Source organism: Castanea sativa, chromosome 6 (genome assembly GCF_040712315.1).
Source record: "Castanea sativa cultivar Marrone di Chiusa Pesio chromosome 6, ASM4071231v1".
In the NCBI taxonomy this organism is placed as follows: domain Eukaryota; kingdom Viridiplantae; phylum Streptophyta; class Magnoliopsida; order Fagales; family Fagaceae; genus Castanea; species Castanea sativa.
The window spans coordinates 40,267,383-40,286,384 of record NC_134018.1 but is presented as its reverse complement, the minus strand read 5'-3'; the positions used below and the strand labels follow the sequence as shown (position 1 = coordinate 40,286,384).

General features: G+C 34.5%; 2 protein-coding genes across 2 annotated transcripts; both read left to right on the top strand.

The window, feature by feature from the left end:
- Positions 1-294: 294 nt before the first annotated feature.
- LOC142639946 (uncharacterized) lies at positions 295-960 on the top strand. Its single transcript, XM_075814068.1, has one exon. It carries the CDS (start codon positions 295-297, stop codon positions 958-960), a length of 666 nt encoding a protein of 221 aa, XP_075670183.1.
- A 1,225-nt stretch (positions 961-2,185) lies between these two features.
- On the top strand, positions 2,186-2,626 carry LOC142639945 (uncharacterized). Its single transcript, XM_075814067.1, has one exon. The coding sequence runs from the start codon at positions 2,186-2,188 to the stop codon at positions 2,624-2,626; it is 441 nt and encodes a 146-aa protein (XP_075670182.1).
- Positions 2,627-19,002: the final 16,376 nt, after the last annotated feature.

Here is a 19,002-nt window from a genome sequence, read left to right as displayed (position 1 = left end):
GGTCTCTTAGGTAGAGAATTTTGGTTTTCTACGTTTGTAGGAATTTAGTTGCCTCCTCGTGACTCTGTTACATAGTAGGCACAGTGTTTCATGATGGATTCGTTGACTGCAAATTGGAGTCGTCTTTCTCTTTCGGAAGAAGAGGGTGACAAGTTTAATTTTTAGCGAGTTCGAATCAAGCAGGGTTGCACCCTTTCAGCAAAGTTTTTTACTAAACGCCAATTGAATGTTAAGGCTATTATCAAAACCCTACATCCTCTTTAGAGACCGAAACAAGGCTTTCAGGTTCAGGACATGGGGAACCATATCCTACTATTCACGTTTGATGATGAACTTGATGCGGATAGAGTCTTGCTTGGGGAATCCTGGACTTTTGATAAGTATTTGATAGTACTACGGCGCTATGAGGAAGATAATTCTTTGAGAACTATTTGTTTTAATACTACTAGGTTTTGGGTACAAGTTCATGACTTACCACCGCGTCATATGATTCAGGAGGCTATGGAAGCTCTATGCCAACCGTTAGGTCAGATTATTCCCTCTCTGGATAAAACTGAAGTGGATGATGGTAACTTTATGAGAGTTAGGGTGGAACTTGATATCACCAAACCCTTATGCCGAGGTAGGAAGGTTACTTTCGATGAGGGCAAAGATGGTTGGGTTTTGTTTGAGTATGAGCGTTTGCCTACCTACTACTGTTGGTGTGGTTTACTGTCACATGTTGGGAAGGATTGTGATCGTTGGGTTCGAAGCAAAGGTACCTTGGCCTCTGAGGATGTGCAATTTGGAGCATGGCTAAAAGCGGAACCTACTAATATGTCAAAATGGAAGGTGGTCATGGTGGAAGGTTTTGATAATTCGAAATCTAACTCTCCCAAGGATCATTTTGAGCATGTGGCTAGACAGGAGCAGGTGCAATGTGACGTGGATGTGCATCAGGCAGCCCTAATTGATGATTAGATTCTGATGGACAGTGAGGATATTGGGGTGCTTAATGATGGGGTTCAATCCGTGGATGTTAGAGATATTCTCCTTAATAAAGATAAGTTTAGATCTCACCTTAAGGAAATAGACACAGACATTCAATTCCAAAATTTGGTAGAACACAAGACTGTCTCTACTTTCCCTATAAATTCTGAAGTTGGTAATACAGGGGTCGTTCTTGAAGCCTTGGGCTCTGCTCTTGTTGATTCTGGCACTCATCAAGTGGGTTCGAATTTAGAAGGTCCTTCTCAGCTCTTGTGTTCTGACTCTCATTCTTCAGGACCCGTGGAGCTAGCTAGCAATGTTCCTAATAATTACAAAAGGAAATTTCAAGAGGATAAGACTCACAGTATGATTCTGAACCAGGGGAAGAAGGCACGAGGGGTACATGAGATTAAGGAATTCAGCAAGGTCTTGGAAGATGGTTTTAAATCGATGGTGGCTGCTTCGTAGCGCCGTCGAGCTCAATAAGTCTACTTAGTTGGAACTGTCGAGGGCTTGGAAACCTTCGAACAGTTCGTACACTCTAACGAGTGGTGCAACAGGAAGCTTCCAGTTTAGTTTTTCTTATGGAAACTAAACTTTCAATGGAAGAGATGAAGAAGAAAAGAGACTTAGTTGGTTTTCGGAATGGATATATAATCTCAAGCCAAGGGAAGAGTGGTGGCCTTGCGCTTCTTTGGAACCATGGCACTGATGTAGCTATTTAGGGATCAAATAAGTGGTATATTGATTCTGTAATCGATGGTCATTGGCGTTTCATTGGTTTTTATGGCCAACTAGAGGCTAGCAAAAGGGAGGAGACTTGGAGATTGCTTGAAAGCCTTGGTCGAAATAACAACTTGTCGTGGATTTGCATGGGTGATTTTAATGAAATTCTATAGGCTGATGAGACTATTGGTGGCAACTCCATACTTGAACGGCAAATGGACCAGTTTCGTATGGCCTTGAACCGCTGTTCTCTCTGTGATTTGGGGTTCCTAGGTCCTCGGTTTACCTGGCATAAGCTTTTTACAGATGGCAAAAGCATTAGATCTAGGTTAGACTGAGCGTTGGTTTCCTTCAGCTGGATTGGTAAGTTTTCTAATGCCAAATTGTACCATATTTCAAACTCTGCCTCTGACCACTACATTCTAAGCCTTCGGTTAGGACAGGTGCGTGTTCCTTTCAAGGGTCAATCCAAACAATCCACTTCGAAGCTATGTGGCTTCGTGATCCTAAGTGTCATGATGTCGTCTCAAAGGCTTGGGAGAGAGGTCTAATGTCTAGTTCAGGTTGCCCATTATCTAACTGTTTGCAGGCTTGTCGAGAGGACCTCACTGATTGGTATAAGAAGGAATTTGGGCATGTAGGGCGTCGGATTGCCCAGTTGCAGAAAAAACTTCAATTTATGGAGGCTTCAGGTGCAGCAACTAGTGAGGAGATTCAGTCAGCCAAAGCAGACTTGAACGTGTGGCTGGATGCTGAGGAGACCATGAGGAAGCAGCGGTCTCGCAACATGTGGCTCAAATTGGGCGATAAAATAACTAGTTTTTTCCATACCAAAGCCTCTAACAAGAAAGCAAGGAATTATATTATGGGTTTGACTGATCTGAATGGTGTTTGGCAGGAAGATCCTAGTGTAATTGAGGATAGCTACTAACTATTTTTCCACCTTGTTCACGACCTCTACTCCTACTCAATGGAAGGAGCTGAATGCAGCCATTGAACTTGTGGTATCCGAGCCTATGAATTATCTTTTGACTAGGGATTTTCAACCTTTGGAAGTGGCCCAATCCTTGAAGCAAATGCACCCCACGACAGCCCCTGGTCCAGATGGTATGCCTCCGCTCTTTTATCAAACTTTTTGGCTTGTAGTTGGCGATTGTGTTACTAAATCTGTCTTGGATTTTCTTAATTTGGGTATTGCTCCTCCTAACTTTAATGAGACTCATATTATTCTTATTTCCAAAATTAAAAATTCAAGCCGTATGTCTAATTTTAGACCCATTAGTCTGTAATGTGGTGTATAAGTTGGCATCTAAAACTCTGGCCAATCGAATGAAATCTGTGCTATCTACCATTGGTAGTGAAAATCAAAGTGCCTTTACCATGGTATTGGTGGCTTTTTAGACTATGCATCATATTAGCCAAAAGCGGAGAGGTAAAGTACGTGAAATGGCCTTAAAGCTTGACATGGGTAAAGCTTATGATAGGGTGGAATGGACTTGTTTGGAAAATATTATGCTTTGATTAGGGTTTTATAGAAAGTTGGTGGATACTGTATTATCTTGTGTTTCATCTATTGTTTACTCTGTGTGCATTAATGGGCAACCTCGGAGGCGAATTATTCCTTCTCGTGGTCTTCGCCAAGGAGATCCTCTTTCTCCATATTTGTTTTTAATCTGTGTAGAAGGGCTTTCAGCTTTGCTCCGACATGTTTCAGAAAGGAATTCCCTTACTGGTATCTCGGTTAGTTGCCATGCCCCTCGTATTACTCATTTATTCTTTGTTGATGATAGTTTGATTTTCTGTAAAGCAAAGTTGGAGGAATGTTAGGAGTTAAAGCGTATTTTCAATTTATATGAAGCTGTTTCTGGCCAACAATTGAACAAAAATAAAACTGCACTTTTCTTTAGTAGAAATACTCCTCAGGCCATTCAAGAAGAAATCAAAAGCCGGTTTGGTGCCCAAGTCATTCACCAACATGAGAAATATTTGGGTCTTCCATCCCTTGTAGGGTGCAACAAACGTAATACCTTCATTCAACTTAAGGAAAAATTGGGCAATAAACTTTTTGGGTGGAAGGAAAAATTATTATCTATTGCAAGAAAGGAGATTCTTATTAAATCCATGGCCCAAGCTATTCCGGCTTATTCCATGAGATGTTTTAAACTTCCTGATTCAATTTGTGATGATTTAGCAGGAATGGTGAGAAACTTTTGGTGGGGGCAAAATAATGGGGTGAATAAAACAACCTGGTTGAGTTGGGAGAAGATGTGTAGGCCTAAGGAAGAAGAGGTATGGGTTTTCGGGATTTGAAGGCTTTTAACATTGCCCTTTTGGCTAAGCAAGGGTGGCGTCTTCAAACTTGTTCGAATTCTCTTTTCTATCGAGTGTTTAAGGCGAAGTACTTCCCTAACCATGAATTTATTGATGCTAATATAGGAGGTGCTCCATCTTTTGTTTGGAGAAGTCTAATGGCTGCGCAAAAGGTTGTGAAGGATGGATGTCGTTGGCTGATTGGCAATGGTGAAAGTACTAGTGTTTGGGGCGATAAGTGGCTTCCTACACCATCTTCCTTTCAAGTTGTGTCTCCTGTGAGAATCCTTCAACCAGATGCTCGGGTTTCAGAATTAATTGATCACCAAAATGGCACATGGAAGATGGAGTTGGTTCGCCAAATCTTCTTTGAACATGAAGCTGATTCTATCCTTGCTATTCCCCTTAGTCCTTTTCCCCATGATTCTCAAATTTGGGCTTATATAGCTTCTGGGCGGTTTTATGTTGCGAGCGCATATCGGGTTGCTCTTCAAGTTGCTTCTCAGAGGAAAGGGGACTGTGGAGAGAGTTCAGACCCTCGACAAATTCATTCCTTCTAGAAGTTTGTTTAGCAGCTTCAGGTTCCAAATAAAATTCGATCCTTTGTGTGGCGTGCTTGCAGATATATTTTTACCAACGAAAGCTAATTTGATGCAGCGGCATATTCTCCAGGAAAACATATGTGGGGCGTGTGGGCTGGAGGTGGAAGACTCTGGGCATCTGTTTTGGCGGTGTTCTAAAACACAGGAAGTCTGGGCAGTATCGGGTTTGGTACGGGATTTGAATATAGACAGGATTGGTCCATCTATGGATTTGCTATGGTTGCTAAAATTTCAACTCAAGTTGGAAGCAAAGTCATTGGCGTTGGTTGCTGTGATATCTTGGTACGTCTAGTATTCACGGAATCAAGTGCGTCTGGGAGGTGCTCGGAAATTAGCTTGGCATATTTTTCCAGTGGGCTCGGTCATATTGGATGAGTTTCAGTTTGCAAACCATCTCCCTACCCAATCTCGGTTTGTGTCTGAAGTGTTGTGGTTGCCTCCAAAACCCCCTTGGTTTAAGGTAAACGTCGACAGTGCGGTTATTTCTTCTCTCAAATTTGTGGGTGTAAGAATTGTGGATCGAGATTAGTGGGGTACTGTTGCTGCAGCGATGAGTAAGTTGGTCAAGGCTCCATTGGGTCCGCTTGAAACAGAAGCAAAGGCTATGGAGGAGGCTATCTAGTTTGCTAGAGATACTGGCTTTCTTGACGTTATTTTTGAAAGCAACTCTTTCACTGTGATTCAATCCCTTCATGGTAGTCTTATTCCTCCTGTTAGTATTGTCAACATTATCTCAAGTTCTCTTCAAGCTATTTGCCACTTCATGCAAGTGCAATTTGTCTATGTCCCTCGCATGGGTAATAAAGCAACTCATGGCCTAGCTCAGTATGCTAGGAACATTTCCAATTCTGTTACTCGGATAGAGGAAACACCTTGTGTTATTGAACGCTCTTTAGCACTTGATGTATTGTGTTTATCCTCGTCTGAATAAAGTTTTAATAATCCTATCAAAAAAAAAAACCAAAAAAATAAAGTTTGGCCAGCTTTGCTTATATTCACCCAAAAAAAAATCCTTTAGGAGCTAAATCTTTACTTGGGCCTACAATATACATAGGTCTCTTGGACCATTACATACTAGACACAAACTTAAAATTGGCTAAAAATCATATTTAAAATCATATTACAGCTCACAATCAATCAAAATGTGCCAAAATTAAAATATGAAAATGTAGTCGGACCCAAAATGAAAATCAACTATTAGTTCATTCGGTATATTGTTTTTTAATATAATGAGCATACTAATTATTGGTGCAAACACAATAATAATGGAAATAACACAACGAGAAACTGAACAATACTTCTGAATATTATTAATTTAAAGAAGAAAAATTACACAACACTATTTGGACTAAGGCACGACTCTCGCTCTCTTTAAGGACATTCATGCCCTTGGTTGGCTAAACTTTGTAAGAGGTGCAGACCTTCTCTAACTTGTCTCCCCTAGGATACAATAGCCCAACAAGTGTTGTATGACTAGAACAACCTCTGCACAAAGTATTCAAGCCCAAAACTCCACCAGAAAAAACACCATTCCTTGCCAAGAACCTCTCTATATTTTAATGTATATTTACAATAACTTGGATTGGGCTGTCAAGTAGGAGGATCCAAAAGGCTGATTCATTTTCATTTTTTATACCTCCACTCTTCACCTCCCCATTGCATACGTATCTAGCCCAATATCTGATTCAATTCATATTAGTCCATTTATCACCACAATTAAAATGAATAAAATATTCTCTCTCCTTTTCAATGTGGAATTAAACATTTTTATTAACTCCTCATCTTCCATATTCACTCCTACATTTATGTTGTAATATTTATTCATTTTAATTAATTAATTTTAAAATGCTCCAACATTCCCCCACTCATTTTAATATTAAATTTTTTAGTTAAAGAGAGATTACCAAGCCAAGACATGCCACTATGCATCATGAAGATGTGCTCTGCATTGAACTTTCACTTAGTAAAACAACAATTTCAACTCTAGAGTCGTAGTGGTCTCCGACTTGAACTAGGACTACTTTAGGGAAATTAAGCCTCATTGCTTACACATAACAACCCAAGTATTGATATGAGCTTTTATAGCTAGAACTTTACAGCCATGTGCTGATCCTAGTTTCATGAGTGTATTTGAGATTAAGTCCAAATCTCATAGGGAGCGGCCCCACCCCCACACCCACATAGGTGAAATTTCACTACAACAAAAGTGGGCTGTTGTGAAGAAATCTAGTGAAGATAAACAATTTCGTCACTAAATGTTAGCATTCGGTGAGGAAAAGAAGAGTTTGTCACCAAAAATTTAAAATGGGTGACGAAATCAATATTTTGTCACTATAGATGTTCAAATTGGTGACGAAATCAATATTTCATCACTAAAGATGTTCAAATTGGTGACGAAATATTTATTTCGTCACTATAGGTCATTAAAAAAAACACAAATGTAAGGAGACAAAATATTTGCATCACCAAAGGCCTATCTTGGGTGTCGAAATTCTATATTCGTAACCCAAAATTAAGATTTATGTGTTTTAGGTAACAAAATAATTTTTCGTCACCTATTACTACAAAATTATGAGGTTTCTTTTTATTTTAAAAACAGTTAAGCATTACAAGGGGGATCGAACCCATGAGCAAGGGTTATTCCACCTAAGACCCAACGAGCAAATTATTGCACAGTGTGTACTATTTGTATGAATATAAAATTATTTATTCTAAAACTAGTAGATATTTCAAGTGAAAAAAAAAAAAAAAAAAGACCAAATACCCTCAAAACCTAAAAACAATTATCAAAATATCCCTAAAACCTAAAAATTGATCAAAATTCGGAGTGTCAAATGGGTGGGTTTGAGGTGGGCACAATTAGGTTAGGTATATAAAACCTATTTACCCAGCCCAACTAAATTATTATGGGTAAACCTCAACCCACCCAATTACCCAATTATCAAAATTACAAAAATGCCCCTAAAGTGAAAATGACCAAAGTTCTCTAAAATCTTCAAAAATGACCAAAATACCTCCGAAAACCTAAAAATTACCAAAATAACCCCAAAACCTACTAAATGACAAAAATACTCTAGAAACCCAAAAATGACCAAAATACCCCCAAAACCTAAAAATGACCAAAATACTCTCTGAAACCTAAAAATTGATCAAAATTAGGGGTGTCAAATGGGTGCGTTTGAGGTGGGAATAATTAAGTTGGGTATATAAAACATATTTACCCATTAAAACCTATTTAACTAATGGCTTCTAACCCAAACCCAACCCAACCAAAGTGCCCCTAAAGTGAAAATGACCAAAGTGCTCTAAAATTTTCAAAAACGACCAAAATACCTCCAAAAACCTAAAAATTACCAAAATTACCTCAAAACTTACAAAATGAAAAAAAAAATACTCTAGAAACCCAAAAATGACCAAAATACCCCCCAAAACCCAAGAAATGATCAAAATACCCCCAACACATAAAATTACCAGTTTAACATTAACATAATTAATTATAATCTGGGAAAAAATTGTTAGCAATTATCAGTAAAACAAAGAATAAAATTTTAATTCATTATTTCAATTATATTTATTACATAAAAGGTCAACCAAAATCTCTAAATATATTAATATTATTTATATATCACATCAAAAGATTATTATATAAAATTTGAGACTATACTATGATATATAAAATTTTAATATTATAATATTTATATCAATTTTAATGTGAAGGAAAGAAAAAGACATGATAGTAAAATTAATTTGATAACGAGATGAAAATTATAGGGAAATTGAAACATCTAAAAATAATGTTTTCCTTTAAATATAGAACGGGCTAATTTTTATCATGCATGTTAGTTGTGTGTTTCAATAAGAATATATTAAACAATATGTAACTATTTTTTTTATGAAGTTACAATTGCATAAAACGAAGATAAAACCTCCTATTTGAAACATAAAAGGAAAACATTGTATAATTTAAGGATGAACATAAAAAATTATAACCCAAATGTTAGATACAAAAACGTTGATATAATTATTAGAAACTTTCATATACACAATCAATTTCACAATCATGCAAATACGAATAAATATTTGGATTACAATTGGAAAAAGTTTATATGAAATAACCAAATTGAATATCACCCACTAATCAAAACACCAAAAGAAAATATATCTGCATATACATCAAATTAATAACAAAAATTTTTAAACACTAAAAATACACAAATCAATCTTTTGCCTTAAATTTTGTTCAATTTTGAATTTACATATACAAAAAAAAAATGTAAAATTAAAAGTATTTAAGAAAATCAAAGAATAAGGTTAGAGATTAATAGCAAAGTGTGTGTGTGTGTGTGTGTGTGTGTGTGTGTGTGTGTGTGTGTGAGAGAGAGAGAGAGAGAGAGAGAGGGAGAGAGAGGTACCTCTAATAATGGAGAACAAAAACAAAAATAAAAATGAAAATGTGAAACAAATTTCTCATCAAAATTACTAAGCTTGTTGGTTATAAGAAGGATAATGAGAGAACATATACATACATACATACATACATACATACATACATACATACATACATACATACATACATACATACATACATACATACATATATATATATATATATATATATATATATAGTAGGGAAAACGGAATGAAACTTATTCACTAAAAAGGAGGGGATGAGAAAGACGAAAAGTAGGGGAAGATGATGAAACATTATACATGTAGATAATTGAAGTAAATGTAATTGTAATTGCTAAAATAATTATGTGATATAAAAGCAAAAACACTTCCTACCATTACCCAAAAGCATATATATATACAGTTTTGTGTCAAAAAAAAACAACAACAAAACCAAAAATAGTAGAAAAAATAAAATGACTTCTAGGCTTCTTTTCTAATTGTAATGTATTTAATTATGGTTCCAAATAATATATATTTTTAAATCTCAATAGATAATATCTAATAGATAATTAGATTACATATTTATTACTCAATTAAAATATTTTTTCAACAAATTACTTTTTATTTAGAACAAAATACTTGAAAAACTTTTGGAAGAGGAATGGTTAGGAAAATAAAATGGGAAAATGAAAAATTAAGAATTAGTGGTCATAAATAAAAATAAAATGTGAACTTAAATACCATAATAAAAAAGCATTTATTTCTTTCAAAATTTTTAAGTATATACCACGTGTCTAGTATTATGGCAAACATGCTATTATGTACAATTAATTTTTTTACATGTGGCATTGTTTATCCATATCATACAAATTAAATATAGGAAGTTGTCACGTATCATTGTAGTATGCTTTGAAAAGGAATAATTGTCACCATAGAATGCATTTACTAGTTTTGGGATTTAACTTTTATAATATATTATAAATAGATAGTTTACTCTAGGTGAACCTCCATTAAAGTTTCAAGTAATAAACTCACTAGTTAATAAGATAACTTTGATAATATTAAATATTTTCCTTCTTTTACATACATAAAATCTTGTGACCTAATTTTCAGGATTAGATAATTTGAGAGATGAAAAATGATAAAATAGTAGAGAGAAAGTTGATAAGAACAATTAAGCATGTTTTCTATCCAAAAAATTGCTACAATTTGGTGCGATCACTTGGCATAATCATGGCTTCTAAATCCAACTTTAACTTTTATTATATAATATATGATTTTTTCAGTAATTCATGCATCACACAAGAATGCTAGTGATATACTATTTTAACATTTGATAGGTCTTTATCAAATTTATTATATAATATATATTTTTTAAGTATTGTATTGAAGTTTGCTTAATTAGTTTGTGAGAGTAACATTGAAGTGCGTATTTACGTTTCTGGTGATTTGGGTTTGAATTTTGTCTAGCAACACCAAAAAAACAATTATTGTCTTTGTAAGTTTCATAATTCGTATCTCCTTTAGATGACATATTAGCATGTCAGTTCTTTCTTGTGAAGGCAGGGTGCGCAATACTTAATCTTCCTGAATGCGATTTTAGACTCAAAGCCGACACAAGCCTGGGAGTACGTGGTGCCTCTTAAAAAGAGGCCAATGGACTTGCCACCAAGTTATAGGTCCAGGAACCAAAACATAACTCCATGAAGGTCTTCCTACCAAACAAGGTCCAGAGTTAGGGTACAAGATTGGAAGAGAAAAGGCACCCCAAGCCCGCCAAGCCATAGCTGGCCTTCATATATTGTTGCTCAATTTGGACAGAAGGTATGTTCATACTAAAGGCTCAAAAGTGTTCAATTGTATCTAGACCTAAGTGTAATCTACAAGTCATGTGAACAAATATAGAAAGTGAAGTAGACATGTGATCACAGAACAAAGGCATGAAAAGGATTTAGACAACAACATCAATATATGAACATGGTGGAGATCAGAATATCAACATTAGCACGTAAACATGCAAGCATGAAGCACACAAGCGTAAAAGCATATGAACATGTGAGCATAATGGAGATAAAACAATAACATCCAAGTATGTGCATGTGTAGACCCAATCATGCATATGCACGAGCACATGCACATGGATACCAAACAGAATGGCAAGTCTTACTCCAAATGATGTTTAAGTCTTATGAGAACGAGGGGTCGTTACTTGAAATGGAATCTTCATTAATTGATGTGTGTCTTCACTATATTAGACCTGAGTTGTCTTAATTTAACATTAAGAACCTTGCATCTTTTAAGACCTAAAAGAGTTTTGATTAATTAAGGCTTGATTATTTGACTTCTTATGTTACCATTTAAATTCAAATCAATTATCTTAATTGCATTAAAGTCATTTTTGAAATACTTTCCTCATGTTTGAATAGCCAATTAATCTCAAATGCATTGAATACTTGTAGACACCTCATTTTGTACCCGTTAATAATATTTGGTTTCCAGCCCCAATGATGAGTTTTACATATGTCAACCAAGGGTAATTAAAGATTTCACAATAGTTTGGAAGTAATCACAATTCAAAAGTGTTCAAATCGCTTTGAAAACGATTCTGAAAAATGACATTTGCTCACTATTTTGACCATAACTTTTGATCTACAAAGAAATTTTGAGTGAGGTTTGTTTCATTGGAAATTAGACATCCTGGGCTTCAATTTTAACATATATTGTACCTAATTTGAATTTATATTGAGTGATTTATGATCATTTGAAGTCAGACTATTAGAGTTGTCAGGAATTAAGATATGCGTATGCATGAATCAAGTGAGCATGCACACACTCGAAAGATGCATACACGCACTCATTTTCTGGGCAGAGGAACATCCATTTTAAGGGCCCAAAATATCATTCTTTGATGAGGGTTGGCCCTTAGACCCTTGGGAACATCCAAAGACCTCTAAAAAGCCCCAAAAATCCTAAGTTTAACTTATAAATACTCGCCTTACATCTCCAATGAAAACCCTAGCTAGAGAGAGTTTATTTTTTGCCTCTATCTTCTCTAAAACCCTAGTTCTCTTTTCTAAAAATCATACACCATTTTTTACAGATTCAAATCCTTTCTTTAGTTAATTCTAAAGTAGAAACTAATGTTCTAATTTGATTTCTCAAAACCTTTTCAAAACTAAACTTTGTTCTTGAGTTGTGATTCCTAAAAACTATTGTGTTCTTTAATTATTCTTGTTCCATCAATCTAATTTTTGTGTTGTAGGCACTGAGGGGTCGATTAAACAATCTCTAAACTCATAATCTTAAGCAAGGTGAGTGTTCTTCCCATGAATTATTTCTTTGTTTAATATGATTCAATTGAGTTTCTTAATATAGTTTCTTTAATTCTTATATTTGATTTGTTTGATGTTTTTAATTATGTTTCATATGTTTTAATCTGACCTTGGGTTGATTGTAATTTGTTTTTGTTTTACTTGATTTGTTATTTTAGTCTAATGTAAAGTTTTAGATGATTACTTATTGGCGAAAATACATTTTGGATCGATTCCCATTTTGGTCCCTATTTTGATTTTGCTACTATTCCAGTCCCTAAAAATAGAAAATCAATTCTATTTTGGTCTCTGTCATCAACCCACTAACAAAAAACTCTTACGTGGTAGACGGAGTGCCCTGCTTGTTAACATGGCGCCGATGCAACCATTAAAATATTATTGAAAAAAATTATTTTGCATTTTTAAATGCCACATTAAATTTAAATTAATAAAAAATTAAAACAAAATTTTTTAATTCCTCAATTTTAATTTTAATTAAAAAAATAAAAAACAGACAAAAATTTTACTTTTTTTAGTTTTAAAGATTGAATCTCTATTCACCAAAAAAAATGAAGCTCTCTCTCTCTCTCTCTCTCTCTCTCTCTCTCTCTCTTAGCTTTCTCTTTGGATTTGGGTTTAGAGAAAGAGATGTTGGTGGGTGCTGGGTTCGACTAGGTTTGCTGGGATCTGGGCTTTCTCTTCGGCTTTGATTGATATCATTGGTGGGTTTGACAAGGTTTGATCAGATCTGGGTACAGAGAAAGAGATGTTGGTGGTGGCTAGGTTCACTGGGATTTGGGCTTTCTCTTCGGCTTTGATCGGTGATCGTTGGTGGGTTCAACTGGGTTTGATATGTGATTGTTGCTTGAGGTGGGTTTGCTGGGTTTGCAGGGTTTGAGATTTTTTTGTTTGGGTCGGTTGTGTTGTATTTTTGGATTGATTTGGTACTTTAGGGCTTTGGATTGATGATTTTGCTGGGATTTGAGAAAATGGTGGCCTTGAGATTTATGGTTTTGTTTTTGAGCTGAATTTTTTGGGTTTTTATGTGTTTGTTTCCTAAGAAAATTTTTGGATTTGTTAGTTTGTTTGTTGGGGAACAACATGAACTTCATGTTGTTGGGGAGAGAAGGAATGTTCTTATGAAAAAAAAAAAGAGTAAAAAAAATTATATTAATGTTTATTTTAGTTTTTAGTTTGAATTTTTCGACCTGGCTTTTTTGTTTTAATTTTATATTAATTTAAATCTAACGTGGCATTCAAAAAATGCCAAATAATTTTTTTAATAATATTTTAATGGTCACATCAGCGTCAAGTCAATAAGCAAGACATTCCGTCTGCCACGTAGAAGGTTTCTGTTAGTGGGTTGACGACAATGACAAAAATAGAATTGATTTTCTGTTTTTAGGGACTAAAATAGTAGCAAAATCAAAATAGGGACCAAAATGAAAATCGGCCCAAAATATAGGGGCCAAAGTGTATTTTCGCCTTATTTATTTTATGTTAGTCTAGCATATTTATTTGGTTTGTTCATGGTTATCTTTTATGTTGATGCTTTGTTTTGTTTTCTTTATGTTAATTTAGTGTTTAGGGTTTCTAACATGTTTATTTGATCTCACATGTTATATCTTTGTTTGATTAAATCTATAAACATGTGATTTTTTAAATATGTGCTAGAAGATACGTATGCATCTTGAGTATGCGAGTGCATGGTTTCGACCATGCATACGCACCTCGAACCCAGATTAGGGCAAAAATATTGTTTTGTTTATTTGATTATTTTTCCTTGTGTTATTTGATTCTGTTTGACTCTGTTTAGGTTAATTAATTGTGTTTTTTTTTTATTTTCCATGTTTGTTTAAGTCCTTTTGCCATGTTTGGTTTATTTGATATTGATTCCTTTTGTGTTTATTTAATTGTTATCTTTTTTTTTCCTTTTTTAATATATTTGTTTGATTGTTTTTATTCATTTTCTTTTATATTGTGATATTCAACATGTTGTGTGTGTTATTTTATTTAAGTGCATGATGTATTTTTAGGTTAAGACTAAGCTCTCTTAATAATTTCTTTATTTAAATATGGCCTAGCAACACATAATGGTGACTGGCCTACAAGTCGAGCAGTCTTGGGTGCCTAACACCTTCCCAAGTCATACTCAAATTCTGGACCCATAATCTGGTATGCCGACCCATGCATGTAAGCAAGTAGCCCAGAAGGCCTAATATGGTTCTTAGACCTAATCTAGGTAGCGACTCCATTTTTCATCCTATGCCCGGTCCACTCCAAGGCCGAGGCGCACTCCCTTACGCCCACAATACTAGTTGAATATTGACTTTAGGTTTTAGAAATATTTCCTTACTTATCTCTAAGACTTTTAATTGCCTTATTGGGTTCAAGCTAGAATTAGAGAGTGGATGAGAGAGAAAAGAGAGAGTAAATTAGGATTAGACATGGAAAAAGGAAAGAAAAGAAGATTTTTTTGTGTGGATATTTTGCAATTATTGCAATTACACAAAAGGAAACAAATCTATTAGCACATAAACACAATTAAAATAGATAAAGCAGATAAGGAAAGATAATAATCATGACATTAATGACAAATAAAACAGAAAATGCAAGAAATCTTATTGAAGCCCAAACTGGCGTAAGCTGTAAGAAAGGTGCGTACGCACTTGAGATTCAAGGCAGATTCCCAAAAAATGACCAAAATATGAATCATAACCATTCAAAGAGTGCATACGCCACTCAAGAAGTGCGTAAGCATCTTCCAAGGTGCATACACACCTTGAGGCAGATTAGGGTTTATACATGCTCTCAATCAAAATAGCAAAGAATCAATCAAACAACTAATGCAAAGCATGTTATGGTACAAAATAAGCATATCAAAAGATTAAAAAATAATCAACAGCATAAAAGAACAAGAATCGAGGAGGAGAGTGTGAATCATAGGAAAGACCCACATCTCCTTCTCGTAGCATTTACAATGATGTTATTTTTTACTGGCCCCTTGGCTAAAATTAACTACTGCAGTTGTGTGTGGGAGGATGACTTGAATGACTTAATTAGGGTTGACTGGATAACCTTAGGTGGTATGTTTGAAAGCTTGAATCTAATAGAAGTTTTGAATCAAAGTGGGTAAGAGACTATTTTCTCACCAAATGATGGTTGAAAATCAATCTAATGCTCACTCCTTTTTTCCATTCTAGCCTAAAACTCTTAGTTTGAATATTCTAAGGATATTTCAACAAAGTTTCTGTAGGGTAAAAGTTTCTAACCATTTGGATGTTGAAAATGGAGGTATTTATAGGAGAAATGAGAGTCTAGGGTTTTAATGGTACATTTGGTAACTAGTTGTTCAAGCTGGTTGCCCTAGAATCTCATCAAAATGGAAATGGAGTGATTTGAGGTTTTCTGTCCAAAGAGTGTGTAAGCCACAAATTGGGTGCATGCGCATCATATACCCGACATACGCACTCTTTGTCAACATCGGCCAAATTAGGTCAAAATGAACTTTTTGGGCTTTGGGCTCATTTCTTACTTCATAGTTGGGCTTGGATTTGGATTATATTGGGCCACTCTTAGGGTTCTCATCTTCGTAGGACTCCATACACAATGTTGATTTCTTTAGTAGCGATTTGATTTCTCATCATTGGGACTGAAGGGCTTAGATATAGGTCAAAACTAAATGGGGTGTCTACAGTCTTGACATGATGATAAAATATAATTTTCACAAAGCAGACACAATAGGTTTAAATCTTATCATTTTTATATAATAATTAAAAATAATAGTGGAAAAAATTTATGTGGGAATATATTAATGAAAAAAGTGAATGATTAATATAGCATAATTGGTAGAAAACCCACATGCTTAAGCTTTTCTTGTATTTAATATTAAATATGATTCTATAATTTCTAACCATCATATAAGGTTAAGAATTGTTAATTGATTAGTTGAATTGCTATAAGCTAAAATAATGCCTTTGTTTTATATTGAGACCTATAAGCCAAAGACTCCCATAATTAATGTGGTCATGTCATTTATATGACATGCATCCATATATCCAATGCATGCATGTATTAAGGGTCCGTTCGGTTAGAGAGATTTTAGGGATGATGGAAAATGGATGAGAGAAAAGTGAGGAGAAATATTTTTGATAAGTGTTTGGTTAGATGGAGGAGATGAGAGAAAATTGATGGGGCCCAAGTATTTTATCCCCGGGCCCACCATAAAGTTTCCTTTATTCTTTTTCTATTTTTTTTTATGTTTTCTATTTCTTTGTTTTTTCAACTTTTCTTGTATTTCTCATTACGTGGGGTGTGGTGGGCGACGCCGTTGAGGGCTGACTCATGCCGATTCGGCTCCAATGAGAGCCGGTTCGTGCTGAACCGAGCCGATTCGGATCGTATCGACCGAATATTGATACTAAAAAAAACATACATTTTTACGTTTTAAATGATTTTTGCTGAATGAAATGATCTCGTGGCAGCAGTCACCAAAACGTCGTTGGTTTCTTGAAGGAACCCACTTCCTCACAACTGGTAGCTTCTCCGTTATTTTGCTTCCTCTTCTTCTAGTTTTTTGTGTTCTTTGCTTCTTCTGGTTTCTTTTAGTTTTGTGAGCCCTTCACACGTGAGTCACTTATTGGGAAAGCTGAAAGTTTTAATTTTTAGTCATTTGTGTTGACTTCTAAGCCACCCCCACTCCACGTGGCTAACCTATGTCTCACCATTTTTAATTTTCTTCTTTTAATTTTAATTTTATCATTACTCTTGTTATAATCTAAAAAACAATTATTAATTTTTTATTATTATTGAGTGATATTTGGAATTTGGGCTCGATAAGCTTGACATATTAGTTGGAATATGAACTTATAATTATAAAATTCTTAAATATTTATATGGGTTTTGATGAATAACCTACAATATATAAAAAAAAAAAAATAGCTATAATCCGAAACGGCATACCAAAATAGACCGATATTGAAATACTCCGTTCCAATTGACAAACCGAAACGGGTTCTAAAACGGTATTCAGAACATTGATTTTTTTTGTGCCTCTCTAACCAAACACGTGAGCCACTGAGCCACATCTTCCCTTTTTTTTTTTTTTTCTTTTTTTAATGGGAAGCTTAACTTATTTTAGGGATAATTACACTTTACCCACCTGTGGTTTGCCTCTAATTCGATTTGTCTACCCGTGGTTTCATTTTTGACACTTTACCCACCTGAGGTTACTTCCGTTTATACTCCGTATGCCACCTCTGTTAAAATTAAGGGTAAATAGGTATTTTTGCTCAAGTTTTATGTCTCTCTCCTCCCAAAACAAAAAATAGCACAAAAATCCAAGAAAAAGAAGATCAAAAAGTGATATTTATCTTGAACATGAAGAACATACCAAAAAAAAAAAAAAAAACCCAGATCAACCTACAAGATCACTAACTTAAAGAAACATCTTCGAAAAATTCCTACGCCACAAACGAACAAGATAACTATCTTTTGCTTTCCGCCATTAAAGAACGCCTCAATAAGTACGAACGAAATCTCTGTGCTTTCAGTTTTTTCTTTTGTTTTTTGTTCTGAAAAGTAGCATGTGAGATTTGAAATCTTCGAGAGTAGAAATCTGGATCGAAGAAAATCATATAAGCTTCTGTGTGTATATATATATATATATATATATATATATGTGTGTGTGTGTTTTCTTTGCAACCATTATATTTATTAATTCTGTAATTTTTTTCGTCATATCAAAAGAGTAGGATTGGTGATGCCCAAGATCGAAGTGAGATACGAGAACTTGAATATTGTGGCTAATATTCATACCGGCACAAGAGCTTTGCCAACTTTGTTAAATTCTACTCGTGACGTGATTGAGGTTGATTATCATTCTTAATTAATTCTATAATTAATTTTTAGGCTTCAGATTTATTATTTATTTATTTATTTGAATGCAGCGTATCCTAACCAAGTTAATGATAATTCGACCAAAGATTAGAACCCAATTTTCATGGAGGGACAAGGAATTGATTCGGCTTCAGTGGCGCTTCTTGCCAACTAGAGAAATGATTTTTCGAAGATGTTTCATTAAGTCAGTGATCTTGTAGGTTGATCTGGGTTTTTTTTTTTTGGGTATGTTCTTCATGTTCAAGACAAATACCACTTTTTGATCTTCTTTCTCTTGAATTTTTGTTCTATTTTTTGTTTTGGGAGGAGAGAGACATAAAACTTGAGCAAAAATACCTATTTACCCCTAATTTTAACAGAGGTGGGTTACGGAGTATAAACGAAAGTAACCTCAGGTGGGTAAAGTGTCAAAAATGAAACCACGGGTAGGCAAATCGAATTAGAGGCAAACCATAGGTGGGTAAAGTGTAATTATCCCCTTATTTTAATACCTACCGCATATATCATTTATTTTGTTTTTGGGCTGACCAAATATGTGAGCCACTAAGCCACATCTTTTTTTATTATTTATTTATTTATTTATGAGAATTTTCATCTATTTTAATACCTCTGTCAATAATTCAAATGTCAAAAACTTTTGTGTACTTATTACTATCAATTTATTTATTATTATTATTATATGAATTTTCTATTATTATTATATATAAAAGCATGCTTAGCCATATATAAAATATATAAATAAAAATATTTTTAATAATTTTTTAATCACCGCACCCTATTTTTTTCAAAAATTA